We start from the raw sequence: 15,888 nt of genomic DNA on the forward strand, positions 1-15,888 counted from the left end.
GCAGCTACTCATTTTCTGGTAATTTATACAGCAAGGCCTCTTTGTCATGAGTCACCTCCTTGGGCGATGCTCCGAAATCTCTGCCTTCTGGCCAGTCCATGATCTCTTCCAGGATTCCTGGGTGGTTGGGGTTCCCCATTCAAGCCCGTTGCATGATCAATGCTACCCGCTTACTCCATGTAGCACTGGTTGCATGATGTGTAGAGGGGACCCTTCCATTGAACATCAATTGCAGCACCTGCAACTGTGGTGCTAAGAGGAGCTGTGCTTCTGTACTGACTACTTTTGAAGCAGCTCGAACCCCCTCATATGCTGCTAGTATCTCTGTAGGGATGGTTCACGGACTCTGGTGCGGGTAAAACCAAAGGGCTTTATTGTTTACAAATTTGTGCTTATATAGATTCATTAGCTGTCCACGCGCTCAGGCTTGTTCCATGATTAGTTAATACTTTCTGTTCACACGCCGCGGCTAAGCTTCTGATTGGTGCTGTCGAGCAAGACACACGTCTTCTGGCTTCGGTCTCATATCTGTGTTCCAAGTTATTTCAGTCTTCAGCTTCTTTTCTGCACACCTGCTTTATCACTTATTTACTCCCTCATTCTATGTCTTTCAAGGCTATGTCTAATTGTTCAAGGCCGCTCGCAACACTCCCTGCGAATTCCCACAATTCCCCCTTTTTGTTTTTCTACCCAAAATGCAGTGTTTATCATCCTCTGCAGGGCCCTTTGCAGACAGGATAGCAAACACGGAATAACGAGCAGGAGGCCACAAATAGCACATAATAAAATTAGCCCAATCTTTATCAAACCTTTAAGCCAATCATTAATTCCCCAGTTACTAAAAAGATTTTCTATCCAACCCCATCCATCATCAACTTGTAGCTTTTTAACTCCCTCTTTCAATTGTTGAATGCTACGGTGAATAGATTCCGAGTGATCCGAGAGATTCATACAACACATACCGTCAAGCTCTTTACACTCATGCTCCCGTGCTAAAAGCAAAAAACCAATTGCTGCACGATTTTGCAAGGTTGCATGTCTTACTGAATCAACATCTAAAAGCAAACTACTCAAGGCTTGAGAAGTAGCATTAGTCTGCTTGGCTAGCCAACATCCCAACTTATTTAGTGTGGCTAAGGCCTGCGAGGCTGCCACCCCTGGCGCAGCTATAGAAGCCATAATTATCTTTTCACTGTTCCAAAATTCCACATCATCCCTGCACTCTGCCTTAAAGGCGTGGGTCGATTGCTTGGAGCGCTGGTGATTAACAATTATTGATGTATTTGGGGTTAGCAAAGTGAGCCTCCCCAAACTGCAAGGCCCTCCTTTTATAAGAGATGGTATTCCTCCCCATGCGCGATCGCCACAGATAAAAAAGACCCCTGAGGGAAGCGCCAGAGGCGCGTTGCTAGATTTGGAAATATTCGGGCTAGTATAGTTGCACCAGGCTGTATTATTTCTATATATGGACAGAGACGAGTTGATATTTTGTGCTGTTGTTCGATTGCACCCTGCATAATTAAAATACAAACAGCTGTCCATTTTAACTGAACCCAGGAGTCCAAGTTCTTGCGGCTCCTGTGGTAATTGGGGTAAATGAGCACTCCATCCGTCCCAGTTGTCGACACAGGCGTTGAAACTGGAGCACAAATGCTGGGACTGGGTAGTGTTGGGCCAGGTATCCGCCAGGACTCCGACAAGACATGTTGAAAAAGGGTTCCCTGGAGATACAATAGACAGGCAAATAAAATCTTGTCCTGTTAGATTCGCTAACGTGACCCACACATTCGTCTTTGGTTGTGGTGGCACCCATATTGCTTGTATACACCCAGTCAAACTTAAAAAGGTCGTTATCCTCTCCATTTTATATACCAGTCTGTATAACAACAAAAATAACGGACTGAATAGATCTCACGTATACTATTAATTCTCTTACAATGAATACACAACGGTGCTAAAGTATGATTCAGATAAATGTGCTGATTACCATTAAAATAAATCAAATACTTTCTACAAAATATACAATGTGCAGTAATATATCCACAGCAGTGCTTACAGACTAGACATATAGACACCTGCGACCTAGCGAGGCCTGTTACACAACTCCTTACTGTCTCAAGCAAGTCATTTCCCATCAAAACAGTTTGCGCTGTCACTCAAAATGTCTTCTGATGTCTCGGCAGGCCCTTCAGGGTCTTTTGCGGTTGTCTGTTGTTTGCCTGGTACCTGCAGCTTTGTGAGCGCTGGCCATACACACCGAGCTGGAACCCAGCGGGGTCCGTGATCTGTCAAAACACAAGCATACCCTCTCCCCCATGTTATTAATGTGAATGGACCTTCCCATTTACCATTTAGTAGGGATTTCACCATGACAGGTACATTTTTATCTCGTAATGTTTGCTGTGATACCTCCCCTAAAGAGTGAAAATGGTAGAGCATCACCGGTGTCTCAGTATGAGGGGTAAAGGACAGATGATTCAACACATATATTGCTTTTGCTAAGCGTGTCTGCGGGGAGTCTCCAACAGTTCCCCCTTTTTGTTTTAACAACATGGTTTTGAGCACACGGTGTGTGCGCTCAATGATGGCTTGCCCAGTAGGAGAGTGTGGGATACCAGTGAGGTGTTGCACTCCCCAGCGCTGAAAAAACCTTTGAGTGGGCTGGCTGATGTAGCCAGGACCATTATCCGTTTTTATCTGTCGGGGGATGCCTAGAACTGCGAAGGCACCCTGAAAGTGGGTTTGGATGTGGCAGCTGGTTTCTCCAGTGGTGGCAGAAGCCCATATCGCATGGGAAAAAGTGTCCACGGAGACATGGACATACTTTAAATGACCAAATTCGGTAACATGTGTGACATCTGTCTGCCATAGTTGTAGCGCCTGTAAACCCCGCAGATTAATAGCAGGCGGGGGACCACTGGCAAATTGTTGACAATCTGGACATGCCTGTACAATTGTACGGGCATCGGAAAGGGTCAAATGGAACTGCTTGCGCAGGACCCATGCACTTTGGTGAAAAAAAAAATGCGACATACGTGCCTGCTGAAACATATCGGGTACGGGAGCAGCCCATACCGGCATTGTCAGTTGGTCTGCTCTTTCATTACCTTCAGCCAAGAACCCTGGGAGATGCGTGTGGCTGCGGATATGGACAATATGATATGGTTCTGTCCTGTGATTAATATAATACAATAATAGTTTAAACATTTCAAACAATTTTTTATTCGAGATATGTTTAATGTAGGCGCGCTCAATGTGTTGAACCACTCCTACCACATACTGTGAATCTGATACAATATTAAGAGGCTCAGGCCACCTTTTGAAGGCTTGTATGACTGCATGCAATTCCACGATTTGTGGCGAACCCTGCACATAATATACTTCTTGCTGCCACTGGCCATTCTGTCTCCAAACTAACGCAGCCTTTCCTGTCTTCCCTGATCCGTCTGTAAAAACTGTAACACCATGCACTGGTTGATGTTTGATAAGTGGCCTATCCACTATACCAACTTCCTGTAGGAGGGAAAATAGCTTGTGAGGCGGCAAATGCACTACAAGTTCGCCTGGATATCCTTCCAGAGCTATCTGTAACGACACATTATGCTGTAAGCACCAGTCTAAATATTCCTGTGTCAAGGGTATGCTGATGATTGCGGGCTCACTACCTGCTAATTCACATATTCGCGTCCTACCCCGTTGTATTAACAGAGCGATCAACTCAGTTCTGCTGGTGATGGTTTTCTTAAGCTGGTAAGGTAGGAAAACCCACTCCAGAATGACTAAAGGGTCTGCAAGGGTGGTAACCCATTGTCCAACGAGGGCGACAGGTTGTTGAGGTTGGTTACAGAGATACAAGCAGATGTCATGTTGTTCAACTAGACGGTGACTTTGTCTCCTTGTGAGCAAAACGTTAATGTTGTCAATCGCCTTTCTGGCCTCAGGCGTTAACTGCCAAGGAGAAGTAATCAGTGAGTCGCCTCGCAATAAATCAAACAATGGCGCTAGCATTTGATTATCGATCCCTATGACTGTTCGTATCCAGTTAATATTTCTTAACAATTTCTGCAAGTCATTAAGTGTCGAAATATTTGTTTGAAATTGCACTGCCTGTGGCTGGATGGTGCACTCCGTAATTTTCCACCCTAAATACTTCCACGGTGCTACTTGTTGCACCTTTTCTTCTGCTATCTGTAAACCATATTTGTTCAAGCTGTTGATGACTTCCTGTATTGTCGAGGTTAAGTTTTCGGTGGGCTTTCCTGCTAATAAAATATCATCCATATAATGATAGCACACTAACTGCGGGTACTGCTGTCGAATTGGCGTCAGTGCAGTGGCAACATATTGCTGGCAAATGGTGGGTGAATTTTTCATTCCCTGTGGCAGTACTGTCCAATGATATCTTTGCATAGGTTCCTCACAGTTCTCCGTGGGTACTGAAAAGGCAAATCTAGATGTATCTTCCGCTGCTAAGGGTATGGTAAAAAAACAATCCTTTAAATCGATGATAATAATATTCCAATTCGCGGGGATCATTGCGGGAGACGGCATACCCGGTTGCAGTGAACCCATATCTTCGATTACTGCATTGATTCGTCGTAGATCATGTAGCAAATGCCACTTCCCATTTTTCTTTTTAATGACAAACACTGGGGTATTCCATGGGCTAGTTGTCAGAACAATATGTCCTTGTGCCAATTGTTCTGCTACCAACTTTCGTAGTGCTGCGGCCTTCTCTTTGACGAGAGGCCATTGGTCCACCCACACAGGCTTCTCAGTCAGCCACGTGAGGCGGAGTGTTGGCCGCTCTCCAATGGCCTCTGTGGAAAAGGCGATGTAGCTGTGGTAAGTGCCACCAACAGAGCCGACAAAACGTCTCGCCCTAATAGATTGATCGGTGTGAAGGCTACATATGGGCGGATATTGGCACACTGTCCATCAGTTGTCCGTACCTGTATCAGGTTGACGCTTTGTTGTGACGTAGAAAGACCGCCGATACCAACAAGACCACCATGTATTGTTGTAGTGGGCCAACTGGGAGGCCAAAAATGATGTGATATAACAGTAACATCAGCTCCAGTATCCACAAGGGCAGAAAGTGTAACTTCGGAGGGTTTGGCTTGCGCTTGTATAAGGGTAACTTTGATGGTTGGACGTTCGTTAGTAATCTGTAAAGTCCAATAGAGTTTGGGCGGTCCAGTTGATCCAAATCCGGAGGTTCCTCGCTCAGCGTTGGACGCCCTAGGTACACAGGCTTTGAATGGGACCAGCTGGGCTATCCGGCTTCCAGGTGGTATGGTCACCGGTGCGGAGGGTGTCCAAGCTAGTGCATGTATTTGTCCATCATAATCGGCATCAATAACACCATGCAATATAAACAGGCCTTGTAGGGTGGTGCTGGATCGCCCTACTAGAAGAGCACTCAGACTGCCGCCTAGCGGGCCTATGACATTCAATGGAATTTTAGCAACCTTCTGGTCTAACAGCACAGTCTCCGTTACTGTGGTGACATCCACTCCGGCACTTCCTGAGGTACTGGCGCAGAGGTCGTCCATGCGGACGAGGGATTGCAGCTCGGTTGAGGCGCATTTCCCGGTGTTGTGGGTGGTGGTATTTGTGTCGGAGCGCGCCCCCGTGGCACGCTGCGCCGCCTGTTTCCCGACTTGGAGGACCACGGTAACAGGTTCCTACCTTTATCAAATCTGGATCGGCACTGATTCACATAGTGCCGGCCTTTATGGCAACGCGGACAGGGGTGCAGCGCTAGTGCATTGATGCCTCGCTCAGGTTTCATTGGACACTGTTGTCTAAAGTGGCTGCTCGCTCTGCAACGAAAACACTTGCTATTTGTAACATTCACTGCCGCTGCAAAGGCCCCAGCAAGGGCTTCAGTTTGGTGCGAGATAGAGCCAACTCTATTGCAGACCTCGATCATCTGTATGATACCGGCCCCTTGTGATAGGGTTTGTAATACTCGTTTACAGTCTACATTAGTGTTTTCAACCGCTAGCTTAAGTAATAGGGCTTCTTTTGCCTCGGCATTATCAATCTACTTATCGAGAGCGTCTCTCAAGTGATCAATAAATTGCATGTAAGGCTCGTTCGTTTGTTGCATAATACGGGTAAATGATTTTTCTGTTTTCCCTGTCTCTGGCACTTTAACCATGGCTTGATAAGCTAATCGGGCAGTCAAACGCAAAATCGCGGGGTCAAGTCGTGCCTGTAATCGCGGATCGTCTAGCGGCGGCCGCCCTAGCAGCTGGGGTAAGCCTGCTCCATGTAATGGATCATTCGGCTGCTTTTCTAAATTCGCAAGTGCTTCCTGGGCACACAGATCCTGCCACTGTTGTGCAAATAACAGTTTCTGAGTTGTTGGCGTTAAAATCATGGCGGCTAATTGGCATATATCATAAGGAGTAAGCAATTGTCCTGTAAAAACTTTTTCTAACAGACTCTGAGAAAAGGGGGCAGAAAGTCCATAGGTCACAATGGTTTTTCGCAACTCCTTGATTAAGTCCCACTGGAACGGTTGCCTCTCATTTGGTCCTTGATCCCGTACCAGGACAGGAAAGGACCAACTCACTGCCTCAAGGTCTCCTGTCTTAATCGCCTCCTCCCTTAGCTTTGCCCACCGATCTTTAGGATCAAAGTCCATGCCGTCCGATGTCGTTTCTTTCGGCAGGGCAGGAGGGATGGCTACAGATGCTGGTGTAAAACTGGGCAATTGTCCAGATGCATCCACAAGCTTACACTGCTCACCCTCCAGAGATACTGAGGCAGCCTGTAAATCTTGGGATTTAGGTCTGACAGTGGAAGCAGTTTTTTCTCCCCCTACGCTCGCTGTCGTTTCTTCGGGGGGGGTCTGGGGAGCTATAGCACTCGTGGCGGCAGCGGCAGCTTTTTTATCTGCCTTAATCTGCTGTAAATTATCTGTCACTACACGCCAAGTGGTCATAATTTGAGCTGCCGTAAGGTCACCTCGTGAGGCTGCTTCCCAGATTAGCATGCCGGCTTTCTCCCAATTATCTACATCAAATACTTCATGCAACTGTGTGGGAGCTCCGTGCGTTTTAAGCCACACTAACAACATTTTCATAGTCTGTTCCTCACATTTGATTCCCCGCTTAGCTAACAATTGCAATAACAGCCGCAAAATGGACGCTTCTTCTACAGACATATGCGCCCCCATTTTAAAAAAAAATAAAATGCTCCAGTTGCTCACCTTTATTTGGTGATTGAGACCCGGGTCGTTCAGCTCCTCCGCTGATGAATTCGTCCAACTGGAGTCCCTACCGACGTACGTTCCACGCTGTAGTTTCGTGCCCCACGTTGGGCGCCATTTGTAGGGATGGTTCACGGACTCTGGTGCGGGTAAAACCAAAGGGCTTTATTGTTTACAAGTTTGTGCTTATATAGATTCATTAGCTGTCCACGTGCTCAGGCTTGTTCCATGATTAGTTAATACTTTCTGTTCACGCGCCGCGGCTAAGCTTCTGATTGGTGCTGTCGAGCAAGACACACGTCTTCTGGCTTCGGTCTCATATCTGTGTTCCAAGTTATTTCAGTCTTCAGCTTCTTTTCTGCGCACCTGCTTTATCACTTATTTACTCCCTTATTCTATGTCTTTCAAGGCTATGTCTAATTGTTCAAGGCCGCTCGCAACACTCCCTGCGAATTCCCACATATCTCCTTTTCAGTTGGGGTGTAGCAGACTTCAGATGCTCTATATCCCCAGCTCTAAAACCCTAGAGGTTAACCTTAAGTCTGTCCAGGTGCTTTCTGCCAGAGGCTCAAGGTAGGGCCATGCTCCTTGGCTGCAGTGTAGATTGTTTCTCACATCTTGTCCTGTCCAGACTGGCCCAAGGGCTACTGCATGAACTATTGCCTGTTTGATCTGTTCAAAGGCTTGTTGCTGTTCAGGGCCCTAGAAACAGTTCTTCCAGGTCACTTGATAGAGAGCTCTCACATACTGACTGTAGCCCAGAATAGGGTCACTTTCAGGTCACTCATCACACTGAGGTGGATTGGAAACTGGCTGAACGTCCACACCCAGAGGGTGGTAATCAGTGGCACGAAGTCTACTTGGAGGCCAATAACTAGGGGTGTACCCCAGGGGGTCAATACTGGGTCCAATCCTGTTTTAACATCTTCATTAATGATCTGGATGATGGGGCAGAGTGTACCCTCAGCAAGTTTTCTGATGACACCAAACTGAGGAGTGGCTGATATGCCAGAGGGTCGTGCTGCCATCTAGAGGGACCTCGGCAGGCTAGAGAAATGGGCTGACAGGAACCTCATGAAGTTCAACAAGGAGAAGTGCAAAGTCCTGCACCTGGGGAGGAACAACCCCAGGCACCAGTATATGCTGGGGGCTGTCCAGCTGGAAAGCAGCTTGTCAGAAAAGGCCCTGGGGGTCCTGGTGGACACCAGGTTGAACATGAGCCAGCAATGTGCCCTTGCAGCAAAGAAGGCTAATGGTATCCTGGGCTGCATTAGGAGGAGTGTTGCCAGCAGGTCGAGGGAGGTGACCCTTCCCCTCTATTCAGCACTGGTGAGGCCACACCTGGAGTCCTGTGTCCAGTTCTGGGCTCCCCAGCATAAGCAAGACATGGATGTACTGGAGGGAGTCCAGCACAGGGCCACTAAGGTGATGAAGGGACTGGAGCATCTCTCCTATGAGGAAAGGCTGAGAGAGCTGGGACTGTTCAGCCTAGTGAAGAGAAGGCTCAAGGGATCTATAAATATCTGAAGGGAGAATATGAAGAAGATGGAGCCAGGCTCTTGTCAGTGGTGCCGAGTGTCCGGACAAGAGGCAATGGGCACAAACTGAAACATAGGAGGTTCTGTCTGAACATCAGGAATCACTTTTTCACTGTGAGGGTAACTGAGCACTGGAACAGGTTGCCCAGAGAAGTTGTGGAGTCTCCCTCCTTGGAGATATTCAAAAGCCATCTGGACACAGTCCTGGGCAGCCTGCTCTAGGTGTCCGTGCTTGAGCAGGAGGGGTATGACCAGATGACCTCCAGAGGTCACTTTGAACCTCAACCATTCTATGATTCTGATTCTATGATTCCGATTCTATGATTCCCCACATAGCCTGTGTTTCTCTTTTTGTTCACTGGTGGGAACATGGCTGTTATCTTATTGATCACATCCATTGAGATGTGATGACACCCATCTTGCCATTTTATTCCTAAAAAATGGGATCTCTTGTACAGGTCCTTTGACCTCGCTTTGTTTTATGGCAAAACTAGATTTCAGAAGGTTCTGGATTATTCTTTTCCATTCCTCTAACACTTCCTTCACTGTGTTGCCCCACACAATGATGTTGTTGATGTATTGAAGGTGTTCAGGGGTGTCACCCTGTTTCAGTGCAATCTGGATCAGTCTCTGAGAGATGGTAGGACTGTGCTTCCACCCCGGGGCAGTTGATTCCAGGTGCATTGCAAAGCAAACTCGGGCCTGCACTCTGCTGCCAAAGGAATTTTGAAAAAAGCAACAGCAGCCCCTGCCAACCTCCACACCCCCCCCGCCCCCAGTTGTATTGCTGAGAACGATGTCATATGGTATGGAATATCCCTTTGGTCAGTTGGGGTCAGCTGTCCCAGCTGCGTCCCCTCCCAGCTTCTTGTGCACCCCCAGCCTACTCGCTGGCAGGGCAGTCTGAGGAGCAGAAAAGGCCTTGACTCTGTGTAAGCACTGCTCAGCAATAATGAAAACATCCCTGTATTATCAACACTATTTTCAGCACAAATCCAAAACATAGCCCCATACAAGCTACTACTCTATCCCAGCCAAAACCAGTACATTCTCCACCCCTTATTCCATACCATTTATGTCATGCTCAGGTCCCACACTATCACAATACATCCTCATTAATCACCACCCCCCTTCCCATCCTTTGATATATAGGCACTCATCCTTTGATATATAAAGGGATATATCATTCCCTTAGTCTATGGACCACTCCCTTGTAAAATGTCTGTAAAATGTCCATAAATGTCCATAAAATGTCCACTGAGTTCATTTAGTTCATGACTTTGGGCTCCTTCTGTTATGGTGGTCACTCAGGATAGGAGAGGTGGTGTGTTGCATGGAGTTATTGGGCACCAAAGCCAGCTCAGATCGGGTTGCTGCTGCACTTGCACTGCTTCTTTTGCAGCTTGTCCATCATTGTTTCAAGTGGTTTCTGCTGTAGTACTTCCTATAACATGCAACTCAAATCATGGGTTATAACAATTTAAAGGTATATCCATTACAATCTCTGACCCTAGTCCCTTTGGACCAGACCATAGGTTTTAACATTGCAATGAATTCCTCCTCTTGCTTCTAGCCTGGCTAGCGACAAGGGGTTCCTGCTATAATAACTTTGACATATGGCAGCCACAGCAGTGGTGACATACAGCATCATGTAACACTGCCATCATACAACTCAAATCACGGGTTATTTTCACCCAGGATTAAATCACCTTGAGGTACACAGTAGACTTCCCCATCCTTCGCATTACCGACCAAGTGCATCCAGGTCCTTGAGTAAAAACAATCCCTCAAATGGGTTTGCCTTTTCCCGAGGAAGGAATAACCCAGACTATTTTTCCCAACCAGTTCCTTATGTGTACTACAGGGACCTTATCTCCTTCCACAGTGCGCAGGGGTTTTGATTGGGCAGGGCCAGGAAGACTGGCAGATCCTCTAGTGTTAACTAGTCAAGTGGCTTCTGCTAAATGTGTATCCCAATGCTTATATGTCCCAGCACCCATCACTTCCAGTAGAGTCTTTAACAGTCCATTGTATCATTCAATCTTTCTGGAGGCTGGTGCATGATAGGGGATGTGATACACCCACTCAATGCCGTGCTCTTTGGCCCAGGTGTCTATGAGATTGTTCCGGAAATGAGTCCCGTTGTCTGACTCAGTTCTTTCTGGGGTGCCATGTCACCATAAAACTTGCTTTTCAAGGTCCAAGATAGTATTCCGGGCAGTGGCATGGGTCACAGGGTATGTTTCCAACCCTCCAGTAGTCGCTTCCACCATTGTAAGCACACGGTGCTTGCTGTGGCGGGTTTGTGGGAGTGTGATATAATCGATCTGCCAGGCTTCCCCATATTGATATTTCAGCCATCGTCCTCTATACCAAAAAGACTTTAGCCGCTTGGCTTGCTTAATTGCAGCGCATGTTTCACATTCATGGATGACCTGTGCGATAGTGTCCATGGTCAGGTCCACCCCTCGATTGCGAGCCCATCTATATGTTGCATCCCTTCCCTGATGGCCTGAGGTGTCATGGGCCCATTGAGCTATAAATAGCTCACCCTTATGTTCCCAGTCCAGATCCACCTGAGCCTCTTCAATTCTAGCAGCCTGGTTCACCTGCTCATTGTTTCAATGTTCTTCAGTGGCCCGACTCTTGGGTACGTGGGCATCTACATGATGTACTTTCACAACCAGGTTCTCTAGCCGGGCAGCAATATCTTGCCACAATGGGGCAGCCCAGATGGGTTTACCTCTGCGTTGCCAGTTACTGTGCTTCCATTGCTGCAACCACCCCCACAGAGCATTTGCCACCATCCATGAGTCAGTATAGAGATAAAGTATTGGCCACTTTTCTCGTTCAGCAATGTCTAAAGCCATCTGGATGGCTTTCACCTCTGCAAACTGACTCGATTCACCTTTTCCTTCAGCAGTTTCTGTGACTTGTCATGTAGGACTCCACACAGCAGCTTTCCACCTTCGATGTTTTCCCACAATATGACAGGATCCATCAGTGAACAGGGCATGTTGCTTTTCATTTTCTGGCAATTTATTATACAGAGGGGCCTCTTCAGCACAAGTCACCTCCTCTGGCAGCACTCCAAAGTTTTGGCCTTCTGGCCAGTTCGTGATCACTTCCAGGATTCCTGCGCAGTTGAGGTTTCCAGCTAATCATTACTTATTGTCAGTGGCAGTGCTAGCCCAGCCAACCCTTCATTCTTCCACCAGATCTCAGAGAGTGAGGACCATCTTACTCTTCCTGAGGACTAGCCTCAGCCTGGGCAAGGCACTTGGCCATTCTCACTAGTGATTCTGTAGGCTGGGTGGAACCAGGTCTGGCTGAACTAAATTTTCATTATCTCGGACTCATTTTGCATGTCTTTTGTTATATCTGACCTAGAAACGCAAGTGGTTTTGAAATACAAAAGAAATGCTGAAACAAGCATTTTATTAACCTCTGCTAAACTCTGCTTAATCAGCTCTGATTAAACTCTGATTAAACAGCTGCTTAATCTTCTCTGTACTCAAGGCAGCTATACCAAAAGCCCACCAGTACCCTTTTAGGTCCTTGAAGTACCCTCTCCTGAGGTAGTCTATGCCAAGGATACATGGAGCCTCCAAACCAGTCACAATAGGATGCTTTTGCCACTCATTCCCAGTTAGGCTTACCTCAGCCTCTAACACAGACAACTGTTGGCATCTCCCTGTCACTCCAGAAATACAGATGGATTCTGCCCCTTTGTAATCTGATGGTATTAGAATACACTGTGCACCAGTGTCCACCAGAGCTTTATACTCTTGTGGGGCTGATGTGCCAGGCCATCGAACCCACACAGTCCAAGAAACCTGGTTGTCTCTTTGTTATGCCTGGCTGGAGGCAGGGCCCCTCTATTCCTGGTCAGAGTACTCATTACTTGATTTTTGTAACTGCAAACCAGAAGTCCTTTCATCAGGGTCAAAAGTAAGATCAGCCCTTCTACTCTGCCCAACAGACACTGGAGCAGTAATTTTCCTGGATGGATGCCTTTTGGCTGTTGTTTTTTCTTGGAATTCCTGTACCTGAGCTTCTGGTCTCCAGGTAGGTTCACCATCCCACTTCCTCAAGTCCTCCCCCTGGTCACGCAGGAAGAACCACAGGGTTGCACGTGGTGTGTGCCACTGGTACCCTCTCCCTTGAACAGAAAAAGGCTGACTCTTAATAGTTGAGACCTTGGTTGGTGTGGGTGAGGAAGACCTATCCTTCTCAGATTGCTTGGACAATTTTTGGGTCAGTTTCTCCACAGCCGAGATGCAGGCCCATAGGGAGGAAGTGAGATTATCTTCGTATTCTTGGAGTTGTCTGGCCAATCCATCCATAGTTGGTGCCTCCGTGTCTGTCCAGCTCATTATCGCCAGGGTGTTGGCATATGATGTTGGTGCATTTCATATAAACTTTCGCCACATGGACCGCGTGCACTGGATTTCATCCAGGTCTTTGGATACCTGGTCGTCATGCAGGTTGCTATAGAACACCTCCACCATGGCTAATTCCCTCAGATACTGGATACCTCCCTCAATGGTGGTCCACTTGCTTCAGGGATTTTGCAAGATCTTCCTTGAAGGGATACCTGTCCTTCACACTTGACAGGAGTTGCCGACAAAGACTGAGGAGTGCTGCCCCTTTTTTCCAATCCCTTTGTCAATGGCCTTATCCCTAGCAAGGGATCCCAGCTGCCAGGCTTCCTTACCCTCTAAAAACAAAGTCTTTAACATGTACAGCAAAAAAGGGAGCATGGCACAAGTCAGATGATAAACTAATGTCGAGAACAGATAAGTCAATATCGTGACCAGCAACTGTTAACAGATATAAATTAATTCTAATACGCTTTGGTCAAATCTGTTATTATCTCAAACCCTTTGTGCCCCACGTTGGGCACCAAAAAGAACTGTCATGGTTTAACCCTGACTGGCAACTAAGCACTACACAGCTGCTCGCTCACTCCCCTCAGTGGGATGGGGGGGAGAATTGGAAGGGTAAAAGTGAAAAAACTTGTGGGTTGCGACAAAGACAGTGTAATAATTTAAAAAAAAAATGTAAAAAAACCCAACAACAAAGAGAGGAAAATAAAACCCAAGAAAAACAAGTGATGCAAAAGAAAAGAATTGCTCACCACCAACCGATCGATGCCCAGCCAGTCCTTGAGCAATGGCAGCCCCTGCCAACCTCCACACCCCCGTTTTATTGCTGAGCATGGCATCATATGGTATGGAATATCCCTTTGGTCAGTTGGGGTCAGCTGTCTCAGCTGTGTCCCCTCCCAACATCTTGTGCACCTCCAGCCTACTTGCTGGTGGGGCAGTCTGAGGAGCAGAAAAGGCCTTGACTCTGAGTAAGCACTGCTCAGCAATAACTAAAACATCAGTGTGTTATCAACACTGTTTTCAGCAGAAATCCAAAACAGCCCCATACAAGCTAGTACTCTATCCCAGCCAATCCCAGTACACAATATCAATTCATAGAATGGTTTGAGTTGGAAGGGACCTTTAAAGATCATCTAGTTCCAACCCTCCTGCCATAGGCAGGGATACCTTCCACTAGAGCAGGTTGCTCAAAGCCCCATCCAACCTGGCCTTGAACACTTCCAATGATGGGGCATCCACAACTTGTCTGGGCAACCTGTTCCAGTGCCTCACCACTCTCATCATAAAAAAATTTCTTCCTTATGTCCAATCTAAACCTACCCTCTTTCAGTTTAAAACCATTACCCCTTGTTCTGTCACTACAGGCCTTGGTAAAAAGTCTCTCTCTGTCTTTCTTATAAGTCCCCTTTGAGTATTGAAAGGCTGCAATAAAGTCTCCCCAGAGCCTTCTCTTCTCCAGGCTGAACAACCCCAACTCTCTCAGCCTTTCTTCAGAGGAGAGGTGCTCCAGCCCTCTGATCATCTTCATGGCCCTCCTCTGGACCCGCTCAAGCATGTCCATGTCTTTCTTATGCTGGGGGCCTCAGAGCTGAACACAGTACTCCAGGTGGGGTCTCCCGAGAGTGGAGTAGAGGGACAGAATCACCTCCCTCGACCTGCTAGCCACACTTCTTTTGATGCAGCCCAGGATGCGATTGGCTTTCTGGGCTGCGAGTGCACATTGCCGGCTCATGTCCAGTTTTTCATCCACCAGTACCCCCAAGTCCTTCTCCTCAGGGCTGCTCTCAGTCCACTCATTGCCCAGCCTGTATCCATGTTTGGGATTGCCCTGACCCAGGTGCAGGACTGTCGTGGTTTAACCCCAGCCAGCAGCTAAGCACCACGCAGCCGCTCGCTCACTGCCCCCCCACCCCTGGGATGGGGGAGAGAATCAGGAAAAAAACTCGTGAGTTGAGATAAAGACAGTTTAATAGGACAGAAAGGAATGAAAAACAATGATAATGATAATAATAATAATATGACAATAGCAATACTAAAAGAATTAAACTATACAAAGCAAGTGGTGCACAATGCAATTGCTCACCACTCGTTGACCGATGCCCAGTTAGTTCCCGAGCCGCGATCCGCGCCGCTCGGCCAACTCCCCCCTGTTTATATACTGGGCATGACGTTCCATGGTATGGAATACCCCTTTGGCTAGTTCAAGTCAGCTGCCCCGGCTCTGCTGCCTCCCAGCTTCTTGCACACCTGCTTGCTGGCAGAGCATGGGAAACTGGAAAGTCCTTGGCTGAAGATAAGTGCTACTTAGCAACAACTAAAACATCGGAGTGTTATCAACATCATTCTCACACTAAATCCAAAACCCAGCACTGTACCAGCTACTAAAAAGAAAATTAACTCTGTCCCAGCTGAAACCAGGACAAGGACCTTGCACTTGTTGATCTTCATGAGGTTCACACGGGCCCACCTCTCAAGCCTGTCAAGGTCCCTCTGGATGGCATCCCTTCCCTCTTGAGTATCAATTGTAGCATACCTCTTGGCTGCCTTTGACTCCAGTCATGGAACTCTAGCATGCCTGGTACGACAGCACTCAGGGGTTGCATGACTTCATTCAGTTAATGATAGTCCACTGTTAGCCTCCACCCTCCTTCAGACTTTCCCACTGGCAATGTGGGACTAGTAAAGGGTGAGAGAGTCTTGCTGATCATTCCTTGGCTCTCAGCTCATGGATGGGAAC

The 15,888-nt window shown here is 47.3% G+C and overlaps 1 protein-coding gene across 1 annotated transcript; it reads right to left on the reverse strand.

Moving 5' to 3' along the window:
* Positions 1–255: 255 nt before the first annotated feature.
* Positions 256–7,363, reverse strand: LOC127028013 (uncharacterized). The gene is made up of 2 exons (XM_050913844.1): positions 7,223–7,363; positions 256–1,721 (listed from the first exon to the last, which is right to left on the reverse strand). Exon 2 carries the CDS (start codon positions 1,540–1,542, stop codon positions 631–633), a length of 912 nt encoding a protein of 303 aa, XP_050769801.1. The 5' UTR covers positions 1,543–1,721; positions 7,223–7,363; the 3' UTR covers positions 256–630.
* Positions 7,364–15,888: the final 8,525 nt, after the last annotated feature.

This window comes from Gymnogyps californianus, unplaced genomic scaffold (assembly GCF_018139145.2).
Source record: "Gymnogyps californianus isolate 813 unplaced genomic scaffold, ASM1813914v2 HiC_scaffold_134, whole genome shotgun sequence".
NCBI classification, from domain to species: domain Eukaryota; kingdom Metazoa; phylum Chordata; class Aves; order Accipitriformes; family Cathartidae; genus Gymnogyps; species Gymnogyps californianus.